The sequence below is a fragment of the Gasterosteus aculeatus genome, chromosome 13 (genome assembly GCF_964276395.1).
Source record: "Gasterosteus aculeatus chromosome 13, fGasAcu3.hap1.1, whole genome shotgun sequence".
In the NCBI taxonomy this organism is placed as follows: Eukaryota; Metazoa; Chordata; class Actinopteri; order Perciformes; family Gasterosteidae; genus Gasterosteus; species Gasterosteus aculeatus.
The window spans coordinates 23066015-23086754 of NC_135701.1; the positions used below are offsets into that span (position 1 = coordinate 23066015).

The following is a 20740-nucleotide window of genomic DNA, read 5'->3' on the forward strand; positions in this document are numbered from 1 at the left end:
CTGGAGAGTTGTTTATTTAATAAGAGTAAAAAGAATACATGTGTTTATGGTGCGCATATACTATACGTGTTAATAAAACAACAACACGGAGCTCAGGTTCTGCGCCAAACCGGCCGCAACTTTATTTTTATTTTTCAAAACGCCACAGTTTAACACATCCTCTCCTTCCAACTCCTCCACAATAAAATGACACACAGGAACACTTGTGCAATAATAGGGTACACATGTAATATTTAAAAAGCACTTTTCTGTTTGGAACTGTTGTTACTCTCAGAACATGTTAATTCAACACTTCGTTTTCATTTAATGATGTTAATAACATTTTGAAATAAAAGAAACGTACCATGAGACGGCTATTTGAATTGTATTTATTTTTAGACGTCCGAGTTCCGTGCGTCGTGACGTGATCTGCGTTACGTCACGACGCACGGCGGGCCTCGCTTCCACGCTCCGCGCCGCGAGCTGTCATCATTTCACCGGGAGAGGCGAAGGGCATCCGGGATAACAGCCGACTGGGGAGCCGCTGAACGCCAGCTTCTCGAGGTGAGAAACCGCGACTGACGAGTGAACGGAGGGCTGAGACTTACCGGGTCCGGTGTTAAGTCAAATAGACGGACCCGGGATCAGTTTAAAGAACGCTACGACGCGTCCTGAGTGAGGAGCTAGAACCTGCTAGCATGGTAGCCACGAATTAGCTAACACAGTCACACACACACAAACACACACACACACACACGGTACGGTTAACGTGAACGGTAGCTCATTTGTCAACTCACCCGCTGAAACCGTCCGTGTTGCCGAAGATAAAGTCCCACTCATAAGAATAAATAACGTAACAGGAAGTTCGTGTAAGTCCCTTTATCCTGCTAGCCAAGCATGCTAAAGTCAATTACTAAAGTAAAAGCTAATTGGCTAACTACATAACCCACTGCAAGCTAATCGTGTAGCCGGTTCGGGAGCAGCACTCTGTAGCTTGCGGCCTGCGTGTTACACTTAGGAGGTCATTTCACGATGTTTTCATAAAGAAAACATTTACGGTAACTCATGACTCACGAAAGGACAAAGTGACCGACATCCGTTGTAGCCAATAGAAAGAGGCGTTTGAGTTCCGCTCTAGCCAATGGAGAGGCGGTGTGGGCGTTTCCAGGCCGAGCCGGGCGAAACGAGAATGGAGACCCAGCAAGGTCAAAACAGCAGCTGAGCGACCGCATGGAGACTTAGAGGAGGTTTATAAGTATATATCTATATGTTTATCTGGACATATCTGTATGTATATGTGTATGATGGCTGGGTGTTATACAGGTTTAGCCGGTCTACCACCCAGCCCTAATACACACACACACACACATACCAACACACGTCAGGCCGGTGCGTCCCGGCAGCATTGTGTGTTGTTCACCTGCGTTGAGGACGCAGCGATAACTTCTTCATGGTTATAACTTCTGTATTTCTAAAGTGATTACTCGTTAATTTATGTGATTTAGTCTTTAGAAAAACAGAAAGGAAAATAAACCTTTTAGATCATGATTACCCAATGCATTCCAATAGTGTGTTATAATCTATTGACAGCCCTAATAAGTAAATTATATATATTATGTGCGTGCATGCGTGTTTCTCGTAGCTTCCTGTTTGTTGTGTCTGTCACTAAGCGCCCCCTTCTCTGTGTCTCAGTGGACAGACGGATCCGGGGACAGTGGACGCTTGATTTCATCCCTCTCAGTCCTGGGACTAACCCCGGTGGAGTGACTTTGACCCCGTTGTGGTTCTGAGGACGTGCCGGCCCGTTGGCCCCAGACACCCCCCCCCCTCCCCCGCCGCGTGCGTGAGGCTTTCAGGACTTTGTGATGCACCGTTTAAGGACTTGTGCCGTGCGGTTGCGCCCGCTCACCGCCTCGCAGGCGGCTCAGACTGTCGGCCCGCAGCGGCCAATCACAGTTGCCTCCCCAGGGGGCGCAAGGACGTTTCCGCCCATAAGGGGCTACACGGCGCCCGTGGCCTCAGAGCCGTTCCTCAACGGGACGAGCTCCAACTACGTGGAGGAGATGTACTTTGCCTGGATGGAGGACCCTAAGAGTGTTCACAAGGTAAGGAGCAGTAGAGCCCCCCTGCTGGTGGGGAGGAGGATATAAATATAAAGGTGTGTGCAAAGGTCAGAGCGTCGTGAACACTGAGGTCATGTTTACATGGACGTGTATCATTTAGCTGAGGCTTTTATTCAAACTACGTAGAGCCATAAGTTCTACCTGGTCCAGGTGTGGTAGGTAGAGGTGCTACCTGGTCCAGGTGTGGTAGGTAGAGGTGCTACCTGGTCCAGGTGTGGTAGGTAGAGGTGCTACCTGGTCCAAGTGTGGTAGGTAGAGGTGCTACCTGATCCAGGTGTGGTAGGTAGAGGTGCTACCTGGTCCAGGTGTGGTAGGTAGAGGTGCTACCTGGTCCAGGTGTGGTAGGTAGAGGTGCTACCTGGTCCAGGTGTGGTAGGTAGAGGTGCTACCTGGTCCAGGTGTGGTAGGTAGAGGTGCTACCTGGTCCAGGTCTGGTAGGTAGAGGTGCTACCTGATCCAGGTGTGGTAGGTAGAGGTGCTACCTGGTCCAGGTGTGGTAGGTAGAGGTGCTACCTGGTCCAGGTCTGGTAGGTAGAGGTGCTACCTGGTCCAGGTCTGGTAGGTAGAGGTGCTACCTGGTCCAGGTCTGGTAGGTAGAGGTGCTACCTAGTAGGTCTGTCAAAATTGCTCAAAAAGGACATTTGAATATTTGCTTTAAAAAAAGACAGATATTCGAATATATTCGGTACGTCAGGCTTCATTCAGTGATTGAAAGTGAAGGTTTTACAGTACCGACATTGAACGCTCCGAGCGAGCTGTGCTGTAAACACGGAACTTTTCATTGGCATGAAACGGCAAAAGTGCATGAAGCTGTTGTAGCCGATCTGGTCTGTTATTCATGCGATATGTAGTCAGGCGCGTGCTCGCTACGCAGACAGTCGCACCGCCGTTTTATTTTATTTTTATTTTTTTACATTTTTATTTTTTATATATTCAAATATGGAATATTCCTTGACAGCCCTACTACTTATTCCAAGGGTGGTAGGTAGAGGTGTGTCAAGCTGTAAAGGCTCTCTGCTGTCCTGATGTCCTTTTGGAATTAATATTCAAAAAGAAACCCATCAGAGGCGTGCAGCTGCTCTTCTGTGCTTGTGCTAACCTCCTCCTCCTCCTCTTCCTCCTCCTGCAGTCGTGGGACGTGTTCTTCAGGAACGCTAACGCCGGTGCTCCTCCAGGAGCAGCCTACCAGTCTCCTCTGGGTCTGTCTGCTGCTCCTCAGCTCTCCTCTCTGGTGGGGGCTCAGCCCAACGTGGAGAAGCTGGTGGAGGACCATCTGGCGGTGCAGTCCCTCATCAGGGCCTACCAGGTACACACACACACACACACACACACACACACACACACACACACGTGTCACTACATTAACGCACCGGGTCCTAAGTGGGTTAAAACGATAAAATTGATCTAAGAATGTCGTGCGTTATATTCTATATTGTCCTTTTTAAAGAGATAAACCAGAACATGAACATATTTTGTTTATCGTCAGTTTAATGTGTCAAGTGAATTCCTAATGTTACTTTTAAGATAAATGAGCTGCTGTTTTTATAATAAATTCTCATCATGTATAATTTATAACTGTATCCTCAGCTTGATTTCTTCCAGATTCATTGTGTAATGTGATATTTAATGGGTTCCTCACACGGTAGTTTCACAAGTTTGTTTCCTCTTTATTTTTGAATACATATTATTATATTTAAACAATTCTTATTGTTATTAGAAGCTTGGTTATTAGAAGATGGCGTTCAGCGTTTTGTGTGTTTTTAAAGCCTGTGATCAGTTAATGAAGCCAAAGGAATTGGTTTCTAATGATCATTGTATCAAAGACAAACACACCATAAAGCAGGGGGTGCTTTAGGGCGGGGCTTACTGTGATTGACAGGTCTCTACCAGAGACATACACGCCGTCTCTTCGTTGTGTGTGTGTGCGTGTGTGTAGGTGATGGGGCATCACAATGCCCAGTTGGATCCTCTGGGAATCAGCTGTGTGAATTTTGATGATGCTCCGGTGAATTCCGGCTTCCAGGATGTCGGTGAGACAACAGGACTGAGAAGACTATTGTGGCTTGTGGTGCTAATACTTCTCTCTCTCTCTCTCTCCCCCACCCTCCTCCTCTCCTCCTCTGGTTTCCTCTCTCCTCATCCGTGTGTCTAATCTTTTTTGTGGTGATATTCACCTGTTTTACTTCACAAACCTTCCATCCTGCTTCTCTGCTTGTTTGGTTCCTTCTCTCTTCCTTCACCTCTTTCATCTCACTCCATCCACTTCACCTTCTCCTTCATCTCATCCCTTCCTCTCCTCACTCCCTCTCGGGTGGGTTCCCCCTCTAGATCCGGGGGCATCACGTGGCTCAGTTGGACCCCCTCGGCATCATGGACGCCGACTTGGACTCGTGTGTCCCCACCGACATAATCACCTCCTCCGACAAGCTGGGTGAGGAGCTGACGCCTCTGGTCCTCCTCCTCAGGAGAACCTCTGGTCCTCCTGCAGTGTAGATGTCCCTCAGTGAACTTCTCCCAGCCTTCTTGTGTTTCTCATCGTGATCGATCATTACACCGTCAGCCCATTTCTCATCTTTAGGAGAGTTTTGGTTGTTTTTAAGGCCACTGAATAACACATAGAACCAGCACATGGAACCAGCATCACATAGAACCAGCACATGGAACCAGCATCACATAGAACCAGCACATGGAACCAGCATCACATAGAACCAGCACATGGAACCAGCATCACATAGAACCAGCATCACATAGAACCAGCACATGGAACCAGCACATGGAACCAGCATCAGATAGAATCAGCATCACATGGAACCAGCATCACATGGAACCAGCATCACATAGAACCAGCACATGGAACCAGCACATAGAACCAGCACATAGAACCAGCACATGGAACCAGCACATGGAACCAGCATCAGATAGAACCAGCATCAGATAGAACCAGCATCAGATAGAACCAGCATCACATGGAACCAGCATCACATGGAACCAGCACATGGAACCAGCATCACATAGAACCAGCACATGGAACCAGCATCACATAGAACCAGCATCACATAGAACCAGCACATGGAACCAGCACATGGAACCAGCATCAGATAGAATCAGCATCACATGGAACCAGCATCACATGGAACCAGCATCACATAGAACCATCACATGGAACCAGCATCACATAGAACCATCACATAGAACCAGCACATGGAACCAGCACATGGAACCAGCATCAGATAGAATCAGCATCACATGGAACCAGCATCACATGGAACCAGCATCACATAGAACCATCACATGGAACCAGCATCACATAGAACCATCACATAGAACCAGCACATGGAACCAGCATCAGATAGAATCAGCATCACATGGAACCAGCATCACATGGAACCAGCATCACATAGAACCATCACATGGAACCAGCATCACATAGAACCAGCACATGGAACCAGCACATGGAACCAGCATCAGATAGAATCAGCATCACATGGAACCAGCATCACATGGAACCAGCATCACATAGAACCATCACATGGAACCAGCATCACATAGAACCATCACATAGAACCAGCACATGGAACCAGCACATGGAACCAGCATCAGATAGAATCAGCATCACATGGAACCAGCATCACATGGAACCAGCATCACATAGAACCATCACATGGAACCAGCATCACATAGAACCATCACATAGAACCAGCACATGGAACCAGCACATGGAACCAGCATCAGATAGAATCAGCATCACATGGAACCAGCATCACATGGAACCAGCATCACATAGAACCATCACATGGAACCAGCATCACATAGAACCAGCACATGGAACCAGCATCACATAGAACCAGCACATGGAACCAGCATCAGATAGAACCAGCATCACATGGAACCAGCATCACATGGAACCAGCATTACATAGAACCAGCACATGGAACCAGCATCACATAGAACCAGCACATGGAACCAGCATCACATAGAACCAGCACATGGAACCAGCATCACATAGAACCAGCACATAGAACCAGCACATGGAACCAGCACATGGAACCAGCATCAGATAGAACCAGCATCACATGGAACCAGCATCACATGGAACCAGCATCAGATGGAACCAGCATCACATAGAACCAGCACATGGAACCAGCATCACATAGAACCAGCACATGGAACCAGCATCACATAGAACCAGCACATGGAACCAGCATCACATAGAACCAGCATCAGATAGAACCAGCATCCCATGGAACCAGCATCACATAGGAGCAGCATCAGATAGAACCAGCATCACATGGAACCAGCATCACATGGAACCAGCATCACATCTCGTTGCCTTTCAGAACTCGACTCGTCTCTCTGCTTAGTGTCACTAGGCTGCATCCTTGTACCCTGCAGCCTTCTTTAGCCTGCGTAGACCTGGTCTGGTCCTTCTTTAGCCTGCGTAGACCTGGTCTGGTCCTTCTTTAGCCTGCGTAGACCTGGTCTGGTCCTTCTTTAGCCTGCGTAGACCTGGTCTGGTCCTTCTTTAGCCTGCGTAGACCTGGTCTGGTTCTTCTTTAGCCTGCGTAGACCTGGTCTGGTCCTTCTTTAGCCTGCGTAGACCTGGTCTGGTTCTTCTTTAGCCTGCGTAGACCTGGTCTGGTTCTTCTTTAGCCTGCGTAGACCTGGTCTGGTCCTTCTTTAGCCTGCGTAGACCTGGTCTGGTCCTTCTTTAGCCTGCGTAGACCTGGTCTGGTTCTTCTTTAGCCTGCGTAGACCTGGTCTGGTCCTTCTTTAGCCTGCGTAGACCTGGTCTGGTCCTTCTTTAGCCTGCGTAGACCTGGTCTGGTTCTTCTTTAGCCTGCGTAGACCTGGTCTGGTCCTTCTTTAGCCTGCGTAGACCTGGTCTGGTTCTTCTTTAGCCTGCGTAGACCTGGTCTGGTCCTTCTTTAGCCTGCGTAGACCTGGTCTGGTCCTTCTTTAGCCTGCGTAGACCTGGTCTGGTTCTTCTTTAGCCTGCGTAGACCTGGTCTGGTCCTTCTTTAGCCTGCGTAGACCTGGTCTGGTCCTTCTTTAGCCTGCGTAGACCTGGTCTGGACTATGCAGGCTAAAGAAGATAAACATCTTATTTCATTTAATTTAGGAAGATACGTTTCTGAGCGAAGAACATTTTTTAAACTCAAATTAAATCAGTTAATGTATAATACTTAACTAATTTATAATTACTTCCAGCTTAAGGTAACATTTCAATCTTAAGGCAGAGGAGATTCCACCAATAAACCACAGCAGCAAACACATGTATTAACTTGTATGCAAGGATACAAGTTAAATCTTAACTGTAAAATATGACAGAATATGTCCACCTACAGCAGCTTAATGTCAACACACACATTGTTCTTCCAGCGTGATGCTTCCACCTGCTGCATAAAGCACAACGAAATGTAACGTTAGTTTATAATCGTACAACAAAAGGAGCAACACAAGTTGTTTTTTTGTATTTATTCTGTAACGTTACTGACTTAGTGATATTTCAGGTTCACTTCTGTTCATAATATGAAGTATAAACTATATAAAGCCGTCACAGCGTCAAGCTCAAAGTGTGAAAGTCCTTAAAGTGACTTTTCACTGATGACTACAGACGAGCTGCTGGTTGTGTGTCTGTTATAAACGTGCGCTGGTACATCGATGTTCATTAGAAGCCGTACGGGGGGATAACGGTTTGTTCTGGCGTCTTTAAAAACACGACATCCTTTACCAACGTAACTTAAGTGACTTTCTAAACTAAGATGTGATATATATGATAAATATTCAAGTGAATTCTATTATTTTAACGTTACACATAAAAGTGAACTCCTCCGCGCTGTCCTGTGATTGGCTGAGGAACATTTAGGGGATGGCGATGTCTTGAACGACGTCAAAGACCCAGAACACTTCCTTCCTTCCTCCTTCCTCTCTATCTCTCCTCTAAACTTCATAACATCCCTCTAACTGTCCCATAATCAGCCTGAAGCGCATCACTCCGTCGTGACCGCCTCGCCGCCGTCTGCCACAGGTCGTAAGCCCCGCCCCTTCTGGTTCAAATACACCAGTCAGTGGTGAGAGACGAACAGTGGCACGATCAGGGAGACGCAACGCATCATCAAACTGAAATCCAGGACGCTTGCCTGCTAATATGTCATGGGCTTTTATTGTGAAAGGTAGATCTGTTGTGCGCCACCTTCCTTATAGTCTATGAGGAAATGACTCTACTTCTCTCTTGATTTGTTCCCTCAGTAAACATTGTAAACATGAGTTTATGTCTCAGTCTCTAGTTTCAAGTCTTCTTCAACACACCATGATGTTCATTTAGTGAATTATGGTCCATTTAGAGTCAAACAGACCATGACGACCGAATATAGTTCATGGTTGAAAGGAGTAATTGAGGTTTTAGAGCCTTTGAGTTTATTTCAAATATAAATGAAGTTAAAAGTCATGCGGCGATTTCATAATGATCTTTTAAACAATTAATAGACACGTCTCTGCCCGCATTGGGTCACCAGAGGAGGCGGGACTTATCAAGCGAGGCTGAAGTGTCCTTGCTTTTGTTTTTATCCTTGTTGATCCTGAGCTCTCTAGCGTGTTAGCTTTATTTATTTACACTAACGATGTCTTACTTTAGCTTCTTAGTGTATTGATCCTCGCTCCGTCCAAACTCCCTGTTTTGCTCTCGTCACTCTGCATGTTTATTGTCTCTCTGTTGCCGCATATTTGGTCAATATTGTATTCATAAACGGTTTCATTTTCCCACGCCCTGTCCATCGCCACGTCCGCTCACCTCCTTCCCTCTCGCCCCCTCCCCACCTGTCCCGAATTGCATCATGGGACATGTAGGCTTCTACGGCCTCGATGAGTCCGACCTGGACAAGGTGTTCCGGCTGCCGACCACCACCTTCATCGGAGGCTCGGAGAGCGCACTGCCGCTGAAGGAGATCATCCGCCGCCTGGAGGTCTGTGGGACACCACCACGTGTGGGTGGAGGGAGTTAGCTACGCAGGTGACGTAGGTGACTCTGTTCTCCTGTGTTGCCCAGATGGCGTACTGTCAGCACATCGGGGTGGAGTTCATGTTCATCAACGACCTGGAGCAGTGCCAGTGGATCCGACAGAAGTTTGAGACTCCGGGGGTGATGCAGTTCACTCTGGAGGAGAAGAGGACGCTGCTGGCCCGCATGGTCCGCTCCACCAGGTAACCCCCTTAACCCCCTGCATGGTCCGCTCCACCAGGTAACCCCCCCCACCCGACACATGGTCCGCTCCACACGGCCCTCCCACATGGTCCGCTCCACCAGGTAGCCCCCCCACCCGGTACATGGTCCGCTCCACCCGGTACCCCACCCCCCACATGGTCCGCTCCACCCGGTACCCCACCCCCACATGGTCCGCTCCACCGGGTAACCCCCCCCACCCACCACATGGTCCGCTCCACCGGGTAACCCCCCCCACACCCGCCACATGGTCCGATCCACCCGGTACCCCACCCGCCACATGGTCCGCTCCACCGAGTAACCCCCCACCCGCCACATGGTCCGCTCCACCGAGTAACCCCCCACCCGCCACATGGTCCGCTCCACCAGGTAACCTCCCCACCTACCACATGGTCCGCTCCACCAGATAGCCCTCCCTCAACACTCGCCACATGGTCCACTCCACCCGTTACCCGCCACATGGTCCACTCCACCAGGTAAGCCCCCACCTCCCACATGGTCCGCTCCACCAGGTAACCCCCCCACCTCCCACATGGTCCGCTCTACCAGGTAGCCCCCCCCACCTCGTCCGCTTCACCAGGTAGCCACCTCCCACATGGTCCACTCCACCAGGTAGCCCTCCCTCCCACCCACCACATGGTCCGCTCCAACAGGTAACCCCCCCCCACCCACCACATGGTCCGCTCCAACAGGTAACCACCCCCCCCACCCACCACATGGTCCGCTCCAACAGGTAAACCACCTGTGTGCAGGTTTGAGGAGTTCCTGCAGAAGAAGTGGTCTGCTGAGAAGCGCTTTGGTCTGGAGGGATGCGAATCTCTGATCCCGGCTCTGAAAACCATCATTGATAAATCCTCTGAGAACGGGGTGGAGAACGTCATCATGGGCATGCCTCACAGGTAACACACACCTGTGCAGCTGTGTGTATCAATCATGTCTATATTTCACTTCCTGCCTGAACGCTGACCTTCTCTCAGGGGTCGTCTGAATGTTTTGGCCAACGTGATCCGTAAAGAGCTGGAACAAATCTTCTGTCAGTTTGACTCTAAACTGGAAGCAGCTGATGAGGTGATTTACCTGCTGTTATTACTTCTACACCTGTTGTGAACAGATGTTATCACACCTGCTGTTACATCATTTAAATCTCATTAGATCACTATTCAAGCCGATCGATCCAGAATAATACATTCTTAAACTACATTAGGGCTCTGGAGACGTGAAGTATCACCTGGGAATGTACCATCGCCGCATCAACCGCGTGACGGACAGGAACATCACCTTGTCCCTGATGGCCAACCCGTCTCATCTGGAGGCTGTGGACCCAGTGGTGCAGGGGAAGACCAAGGCCGAGCAGTTCTACTGCGGAGACAACGATGGCAACCGGGTGAGTGCCCCCCCCACCCCCTCCTGTTGGGTGTCCAAAAGGGCGGTGAGGGATCCTTGTCTCTGAAGGCGTGTCTTCTGCTTCTGTCCAGGTGATGTCCATCCTGCTTCACGGAGACGCAGCGTTTGCGGGTCAGGGAATCGTGTACGAGACATTCCACCTGTCCGACCTGCCGTCCTACACCACGCACGGCACCGTGCACGTGGTGGCCAACAACCAGGTAACCAACGCCCCCCAAGACACCCCTCAACTTCTGTAGACCGAATCAAACCGACCATTCACCTCCCGTCTTCAGATCGGCTTCACCACGGACCCCCGCATGGCGCGCTCCTCCCCGTACCCCACCGACGTGGCCCGCGTGGTCAACGCGCCCATCTTCCACGTCAACGCCGACGACCCAGAGGCCGTCATCTACGTGTGCAAGGTGGCCGCCGAGTGGAGGGCCACCTTCCACAAGGACGTGGTGGTGGACCTGGTAGGTCCCAGATCTCACTGTGCAGGCCCCTGAAGGAGGCCCGGAGCCTCACCTGTGTGTGCGTGTGCAGGTGTGTTACCGTCGGATGGGCCACAACGAGATGGACGAGCCGATGTTCACTCAGCCGCTGATGTACAAACAGATCAAGAAGCAGAAGCCGGTTCTGCAGAAATACGCAGAGAAGCTGATTGCTGAGGGAGCAGTGAGTCGGCAGGAGTACGAGGTAATCTCCTTCTCCTCCTCCTGCTTCTCCTTCTGCTTCTTCTCCGTCTCCGGTCTCGTGGTGACTGAAAAGGCCCTTTGTCTCTTTCTTCAGGAGGAAATTGCCAAATATGATAAGATCTGTGAGGAGGCGTACAATCGCTCCAAAGACGAGAAGATCCTCCACATCAAGCACTGGCTGGACTCCCCCTGGCCTGGTGAGGGTGCAGTCAGACACATGAGGACCTGGAGTCTGCAGAGCCAGATCTGGTCTCAGGTCCTGGTTCTCAGGTCCCGGTCTCAGGTCCTGGTTCCCAGGCTCTGGTCTCTGGTCCTGGTCTCAGGTCCTGGTTCCCAGGCTCTGGTCTCGGGTCCTGGTCTCAGGTCCTGGTTCCCTGGTCGCCCTTATCTTCTTGAGCCTTCCCCCCCCTGCAGGTTTCTTCACTCTGGATGGTCAACCCAAGTCCATGAGCTGCCCCTCCACCGGTCTGACCGAGGAAAACCTGAACCACATCGGGACCGTGGCCTCGTCCGTCCCCGTTGAGGACTTCACCATCCACGGAGGTCTCGCATTCACACACCACTCACCCCTTCGTTTTAGGGTGGTTGCCATGGCAACGTGACGTCATTCGTCCTCTCAAGCAGTCAAGAAGTGACTCAGAGGACGAATGTATTAATAGATACAATGATTCAATCGAGCTTCTCTTAAACTAGAAGATAGAAAACTTGTTTTCTATCTTCTAGTTTAACCTTCTAGTTTAACCCTCACCTTCTAGAACTTGGTTCTAGATTCCTCCTAAACTTTCTATTACGTGATGCCTCATTTGCATATTTAAAGAAAGCATAATGGTCTTAATCTCAGTGATCAGCGGCTGGTGCCCCGTGGAGACACCTGTAGACCCCCTCTGTAGCAATGCGGCGCCTTCAGGCTCTCGCTGACCGGACTCGTGGTTTCAGGTCTGAGTCGAATCCTGAAGAGCCGGGCTGAGATGGTCCAGAAGCGGACCGTGGACTGGGCCCTAGGGGAGTACATGGCCTTCGGCTCGCTGCTGCAGGAGGGGATTCACATCAGGCTGTCGGGGCAGGACGTGGAGCGAGGCACCTTCAGGTAGGCCTCGGGGTCCTGGTCCTGGTGCTGGACCCCCCCGAGGGGGAGACGGACGTTAGCAAGTCAGACTTCACTAATCAGCATTTCTGTTGGTGTTGTTTCATCGTACGCGTGCTGTTATTCATGCTTTTCAAATCCCATTGGATCCGTATTCATGCAGATCGTTTATTTCATGTAGACAAACAAGTCGCAGACGGAGGTTATTTCTTCTCATGGAAGAAATGGCTCTGTTGATAACGGTTTCCATGGAGATAAGCCCCCTCCCTTCTCGCAAGTCCCTTTGTGTTTGGTGTGAGTGGCCCCCCGGGTCCTCGTCCTCGTCCTCTGGAGGAGCAGATGTGCATCCTGTGCTTTTTGTCCTCTTCTAGCCACCGTCACCACGTCCTCCACGACCAGAACGTGGACAAGAGGACCTGCATCCCCATGAACCACGTCTCTCCAGACCAGGCGCCGTACACCGTGTGCAACAGCTCGCTGTCCGAGTACGGAGTCCTGGGTGAGTCCTCCCTCTCTGTCCCTCTCTGTCCCTCTCTGTCCCTCTCTGTCCCTCTCTGTCCCTCTCTGTCCCTCTCTGTCCCTCTCTGTCCCTCTCTGCCCCTCTCATCCCTCTCCGTCCCTCTCCGTCCCTCTCTGTCCCCCATTGTTTTTTCTGAACCAAAGTAAATATGTTGTATGATTTCTTTCTGTTGTCTCTGCGCTGTATTCTGTGCATTGAACGCATCACCTGTGCTGCAGGCTTTGAGCTGGGCTTCGCCATGGCGAGCCCCAACGCCCTCATCCTGTGGGAGGCCCAGTTTGGAGACTTCCACAACACGGCCCAGTGCATCATCGACCAGTTCATCTGCCCCGGGCAGGCCAAGTGGGTCCGACAGAACGGCATCGTGCTGCTGCTGCCCCACGGCATGGAGGGCATGGTGAGCGAATCCAACGCACCCCCCCTCTACACTCGTCTATTACTTTATTATCAGAAACCGCTTCATCAAGTTCACCAAAGAACCAGGATGTGTTTGTGTTGCTCAGGGTCCGGAGCATTCTTCTGCTCGTCCAGAGAGGTTCCTCCAGATGTGCAACGACGACCCAGACGTCATGCCGGTAAAAGTCCTTCTCTCATCTACACCCCTTATTCCTGCTGTCAGTGATGACTGGTAATCTGTAACGTCCAGAGCTTGGTCCACATCACCTGTCCTTTATCTGACGCGTTTATCCAAAGCGACTTGTGATAAGTGCGATTCAACCACAGGAAACAACACACACATAAGCCAATTAACAACCTGCTATAGATGAGTGACGTTAAGTACAATCTAAGTGCTACAGTCTGTTAGTCGAGGTAGAGTCTGAAGTTTTGACGGGACCCGGTTGCAGAGTTACTGAGACAACGGTTCCACAATGATGGATAATGTAGTTTCTAACTCTTGGACCAGATAGAATCATTTTGCTGTAGAACCAGGAAGTAAGCAGGAAGTAAGCAGGAAGTAAGCAGGAAGTAAGCGCTCTCATGAAAAGCTGATACAACTCAATGTCGGCTTGTAAGCAAGAAACGTGAGGAAAACTGGAGACATTTAGTGTGAATTAAAAGATGAGCCATCTTTTATTATGGAAGAGGGTGACCCTTGACCTCCAGGCCCTAACAGTAGCTCCTCCCCCTCTGGTCCATGCAGCCACTCACAGAGGACTTTGCGGTGCGTCAGCTCTACGACTGTAACTGGATCGTTGTGAACTGCTCCAACCCCGGGAACTACTTCCACGTCCTGAGGAGACAGATCCTGCTGCCCTACAGGAAGCCTGTGAGACACACACTGCACTCCCACTCTAACGTGTATATATCTATAGATACTATATATGTGACCTGACACCTCCTGTTTGTCCCTCCAGCTGATCGTCTTCACTCCCAAATCTCTGCTACGTCACCCAGAGGCCAGATCCAGCTTTGATGAGATGCTGCCTGGTACCGTTCACTATTTTAATTAGTTATTATTATTATTATTATGTTATAAATAAGATAAGATATTCCTTTATTAGTCCCACAATGGAGAAATTCACAGCAGCAAAGTGGACACAAGATACATGGTAAAAAAACACCCTAACCAGGAGAGCAGCAGTATCATGATAATAATAAAATGACCATGAGGTAAAAAATAAAAATAAAATAAACGAGTGCAAAGGCTGCAGTAACTAAGTACCAAATACATATATGTACACATACCACGGTGGTTAATGCCATCTTAATTACACATATAAAAAAGATTTGGTGTCCTGTGGTTCACTGAGTGCACAGGTTGTGCAGCCTGACAGCAGCCGGAAGGACGGACATTAATAAATGGTATTAATAGTGTTATAATAGCATTATTATAAATAGTATTTATATTATTACTCGGGCTGTCAACATTCAACGCAACGCATTCTGTGATTAATGGGGCAGAGATTAATGCCATCAAATACTTTAATGCAGTTAACGCAACTTTGTTTGCTTCCGGGGGGACGAAAGTAAAGTTGACCCTGGAAACCAAACGGTAGCTGAAGGAGGAGAAGCTTTTGCATTGGAAGTAAAACAAACAGAAGAACTGTGCAGAGGAATTACTCCACCAGTCAAACAGAAGGCGGACGAGTGGCAAACGGACCACTTTAGGACTGACAGGCTTAGCTAGCTGCTAAGCTAGCTGCTAAGCTACTTCCATGTCAACGTCTACCTGCAGAGGACACTGTGTCCCTAAAAGACCTGGTAGGAAAACATCCTGCTGAACGTGGGACATTGTTGGACTTCAAACACGTTAAATTATGGAGAGCTGAGAGCAAAGAGCAGGAGGACGACAGGAAGAGTCGTAGTTCAACGTGTTCCACCTGCAACACGATCACACGAGTGAAGCTCGTGTATAAAATACAATTGAACAACAGTGTCTAAATAAACGCTTTCTAAAGTGATTACTCATTAATTTAATAATATTTAGTCTTTATAAGGAAAACAACTTTTATTCATGATGAATGAATATCAAAATGTGCCAATAATTATAATTTTTTATCTATTGACATTTATTTATATAACTACTGTTCACATTATTATTATTATTATGTATGTAACTGTTATTATAATCATTATTATTACAGTTTTCTAATAATATTACAATTGTTATTGCCCCTCTTCTCCCGTAGGAACCCACTTCCAGAGGCTGATCCCAGAAGGAGGCGCAGCAGCAGAGCGTCCTGAGGAGGTGAAGCGCCTCATCTTCTGCACGGGGAAGGTTTACTACGAGCTCACCAAGGAGAGGAGGAGCCGAGGGATGGAGGACGTGGTCGCCATCGCTCGTATAGAGCAGGTACACACACACACACACACAGTGTAGACCAGGTACACACACACACAGTGTAGACCAGGTACACACACACACAGTGTAGACCAGGTACACACACACACACAGTGTAGAGCAGGTACACACACACACACACACAGTGTAGAGCAGGTACACACACACACACACAGTGTAGAGCAGGTACACACACACACAGTGTAGAGCGGGTACACACACACACACACAGTGTAGAGCGGGTACACACACACACACACACAGTGTAGAGCAGGTACACACACACACAGTGTAGAGCAGGTACACACACACAGTGTAGAGCAGGTACACACACACACACAGTGCAGAGCAGGTACACACACACACAGTGTAGAGCGGGTACACACACACACACAGTGTAGAGCGGGTACACACACACACACACAGTGTAGAGCGGGTACACACACACACACAGTGTAGAGCAGGTACACACACACAGTGTAGAGCGGGTACACACACACAGTGTAGAGCGGGTACACACACACAGTGTAGAGCGGGTACACACACACACACACACACAGTGTAGAGCGGGTACACACACACACACAGTGTAGAGCGGGTACACACACACACACACAGTGTAGAGCGGGTACACACACACACACACAGTGTAGAGCGGGTACACACACACACACACAGTGTAGAGCGGGTACACACACACACACAGTGTAGAGCAGGTACACACACACACACAGTGTAGAGCAGGTACACACACACAGTGTAGAGCAGGTACACACACACACAGTGTAGAGCGGGTACACACACACACACACAGTGTAGAGCAGGTACACACACACACACACAGTGTAGAGCAGGTACACACACACACACACACACACAGTGTAGAGCAGGTACACACACACACACACACACACAGTGTAGAGCAGGTACACACACACACACACACAGTGTAGAGCAGGTACACACACACACACACAGTGTAGAGCAGGTACACACACACACACACAGTGTAGAGCAGGTACACACACACACAGTGTAGAGCGGGTACACACACACACAGTGTAGAGCGGGTACACACACACACAGTGTAGAGCAGGTACACACACACACACACAGTGTAGAGCAGGTACACACACACACACACAGTGTAGAGCAGGTACACACACACACACAGTGTAGAGCAGGTACACACACACACACACAGTGTAGAGCAGGTACACACACACACAGTGTAGAGCGGGTACACACACACACACACAGTGTAGAGCGGGTACACACACACACACACACAGTGTAGAGCAGGTACACACACACACAGTGTAGAGCAGGTACACACACACACACAGTGCAGAGCAGGTACACACACACACACAGTGCAGAGCAGGTACACACACACACAGTGTAGAGCGGGTACACACACACACACAGTGTAGAGCGGGTACACACACACACACACAGTGTAGAGCGGGTACACACACACACACAGTGTAGAGCAGGTACACACACACAGTGTAGAGCGGGTACACACACACAGTGTAGAGCGGGTACACACACACAGTGTAGAGCGGGTACACACACACACACACACACAGTGTAGAGCGGGTACACACACACACACAGTGTAGAGCAGGTACACACACACACACACAGTGTAGAGCGGGTACACACACACACACACAGTGTAGAGCGGGTACACACACACACACACACAGTGTAGAGCGGGTACACACACACACACACAGTGTAGAGCGGGTACACACACACAGTGTAGAGCGGGTACACACACACACACACACAGTGTAAAGCAGGTACACACAAACACAGTGTAGAGCAGGTACACACAAACACAGTGTAGAGCGGGTACACACACACACACACAGTGTAGAGCAGGTACACACACACACACACAGTGTAGAGCAGGTACACACACACACACACAGTGTAGAGCAGGTACACACACACACACACACACACAGTGTAGAGCAGGTACACACACACACACACACAGTGTAGAGCAGGTACACACACACACACACAGTGTAGAGCAGGTACACACACACACAGTGTAGAGCGGGTACACACACACACAGTGTAGAGCAGGTACACACACACACACACACACAGTGTAGAGCAGGTACACACACACACACAGTGTAGAGCAGGTACACACACACACACAGTGTAGAGCAGGTACACACACACACACAGTGTAGAGCAGGTACACACACACACACAGTGTAGAGCAGGTACACACACACACAGTGTAGAGCAGGTACACACACACACACAGTGTAGAGCGGGTACACACAAACACACAGTGTAGAGCGGGTACACACAAACACACAGTGTAGAGCGGGTACACACACACAGTGTAGAGCGGGTACACACACACAGTGTAGAGCGGGTACACACAAACACACAGTGTAGAGCGGGTACACACACACAGTGTAGAGCGGGTACACACACACAGTGTAGAGCGGGTACACACACACACCATATAGAACGGGTACCAGACAAAATCGAGACGGTAAACACAAACTACAGCACCATACGAGGGACAAAAACATTCCGACTGAACATTATTTACAGAGAAGAAAGTATTAAGTCATGTGACATGTGACCCCCCCCCCTCTCCCCCAGCTGTCCCCGTTCCCCTTCGACCAGGTGAAGGCGGAGTCAGAGCGTTTCTCCAACGCCGACCTGGTATGGTGTCAGGAGGAGCATAAGAACCAGGGTTACTATGACTACGTGAAGCCCCGCATCAGAACCACGATTGAGAGGGCCAAGCCCGTCTGGTAAGGAGCTCCGTCACCACAGGGTGTCCGTGGGGGGGTTTGGGGTGAGTGCTGACCTTTGAACTCTTATGTCTCAGGTATGCAGGCAGGGGGCCGGCGGCTGCCCCGGCCACGGGCAACAAGAAGGCCCACCTCATGGAGCTGCAGCGTTTCCTTGACAACGCCTTCGGCCTGGACGCGTTCAAGGACCAGCAATAGACCCCTGACCTCTGACCCCTGTCAAACAATACACCCCCCCAGACTGCACACCACATAGTACACACTGTCTATCACAACTACAAGCAGTACTACATGTGTACTCAGTACTACTAAAGTAATAGCAGTATTATCAGTACTGTCAGAGAACATGAAATGTCTCTATCATTTAATAAATGAATTGATTGATTTGATGGATGAAATAAAAACACAGGTATTCAGATACTTGGCTTGATGCGGTGTGTACTTTATGGTGTCAGTATGTAGTACATCTAATGATACATTTGTACAGCAAAGTACTACTCAATATACAGATATAGTAGTACTTTGGAGTACCCTGTGTACTACTACAGTAGTACATCACCACCACGAAAAGCAACAAGTTGTACTACAAGATTACTACTATTTTGAAGTGATACTTAAATAAACATGACTCATTATGTCTAAAGTACAAGTACACAGATACATGTCTGCAGTTTATAAACTAAAGTACAACAAAAAATACTGAGACGGTTTTCTTTAAAATCATCAACATTTAAAATGAAGTCCGGTGCAAAGTAGTTGCTCTGCTAGTTGCGCTAGTGGAGGAGTTGCTGGTGGCTGATGTGTCAGCAGGTCAGCAGGTGTGATGTCATTGTCGCCGTCATCTCTTCACCTGAAACGTTTGAACTCTTTCTGATAAATGACTCGTTAGCATCGCTAGCACGGTTAGCGCTACCCATTGAGAGCAAACGGGAGTCCGGCTACAAGCGGCTGTAGTCGCTACGACAGGCGCTTGTTTGGGGTTTATTTGCCTTTTCATTCTTTTTCTGGGCGGGTGGTTCCTGGTTAATTTGTCACCGTGGCAACGCTTCATTCGCACATTGAGATTTGTATTGTTTTTCTTTACGTTGGGGGATTAGAATGAAAAAGAGGTCTGCGCCATGAGCTCAACCAAATGCACCGCTGGTGATGATTAACTCTTCCTCTTCAGCCTCCTCTTCCTCATCCTCTCCTGCTCCTCCTCCTCTTGCAGCGTTTATCTGGTGCCAAAGTGGAGCGTCTTCATGTTTCTGTGGTTTTTCTTCTTAAACTCTTGTCAACAGGAAGTGAAATGAGACGTTTCTTCTTCTGCACGACAAAGAAAATGATTTATTTATTTTCATAAGATTCTCTTCATTGTTTTGCTTCATTCAATAAAGAAACTGTCCTGAAGACCTTCCGCATCGTTCATTTGGGATTCGTAACCTTTCTGCTCTGATATTCTTTAAATTAAATGAAGTTGGCGACTCATCAAAAAAGCAGTAAAAGTCACAAAAGAATGTATAAAAACGTTAAATATAAAAATAGCGGCGTCAATGGCTTAAAAGGTGAAGTAATAGTCCTGGATCTTCTTCCTGATGGCGGTGGAACAGGTGCCTCCGCTGGCTTTAGCCTCCTCAGGAAGAAGAGCCTCTGCTGGGCTTTCTTCACCACATGTAATGTGTTCAGGGACCAAGTGAGGTCTTTAGTAATGTGGAGTTCCAGGAATTTGATGCTGTCCACCTCCTCCCCCCTTAGATTGAGTGTTGGAGCCATGTTTTGTTTGGTTGTCAATGAAACTAACATGGAAATGTTTGGAAACCCGTCAAGATACATGGAAACGAAAGAGACAGCGGAATGTCCAACAAGCAAGATTCGGATTAATGAGCGGACGAAAGCATCTTGATGAAAGGTGATGATTCAATTCATTTTATTTTATTTTGTAGAGCCCAAAATCGCAAATTACAAATTAGCCTCAGAGGGCTTTACAGTCTGTACACATACGACATCCTCTGGCCCTGAAACCCTCCATCGGCACAGGAACAACTCCCCAAACAATGAAGACCCTTCCAAGAGGGAAAAAAGGGAAGAAACCTCAGGGAGAACGTCAGAGGAGGATCCGTCTCCTGATGGACGACTACAATGACGTCATGTGTACAGAATGAACAATGTATAATACAT

At 48.9% G+C, this 20740-nt stretch overlaps 1 protein-coding gene across 2 annotated transcripts; it reads left to right on the top strand.

The window, feature by feature from the left end:
- Positions 1-156: 156 nt before the first annotated feature.
- Positions 157-19972, top strand: ogdha (oxoglutarate dehydrogenase a). Of its 2 annotated transcripts, none has more exons than XM_040196150.2 (23): positions 157-543; positions 1672-2084; positions 3232-3408; positions 4431-4533; positions 8949-9064; positions 9148-9302; positions 10074-10220; positions 10299-10389; positions 10526-10705; positions 10797-10925; positions 11001-11180; positions 11251-11403; positions 11497-11599; positions 11817-11945; positions 12339-12489; positions 12858-12985; positions 13225-13403; positions 13510-13581; positions 14148-14273; positions 14362-14434; positions 15637-15800; positions 18429-18583; positions 18661-19972. In XM_040196150.2, the coding sequence occupies exons 2-23, from the start codon at positions 1845-1847 to the stop codon at positions 18779-18781; spliced, it is 3072 nt and encodes a 1023-aa protein (XP_040052084.1). In that variant the 5' UTR covers positions 157-543; positions 1672-1844; the 3' UTR covers positions 18782-19972. The 2 variants fall into 2 exon arrangements, with proteins under 2 accessions (XP_040052084.1, XP_040052085.1); XM_040196151.2 differs by lacking the exon at positions 4431-4533 and adding an exon at positions 4039-4132 and having other exon boundaries at positions 417-543.
- Positions 19973-20740: the final 768 nt, after the last annotated feature.

Coding starts and splice junctions, on each gene's coding strand:
- ogdha (XM_040196150.2), top strand. CDS start 1,845: ATGCACCGTTTAAGGACTTGTGCCGTGCGGTTGCGCCCGCTCACCGCC. Junction 3,409..4,430: donor CCCTCATCAGGGCCTACCAG/GTACACACACAC, acceptor TTCCCCCTCTAG/ATCCGGGGGCATCACGTGGC. Junction 10,221..10,298: donor ATCATGGGCATGCCTCACAG/GTAACACACACC, acceptor ACCTTCTCTCAG/GGGTCGTCTGAATGTTTTGG.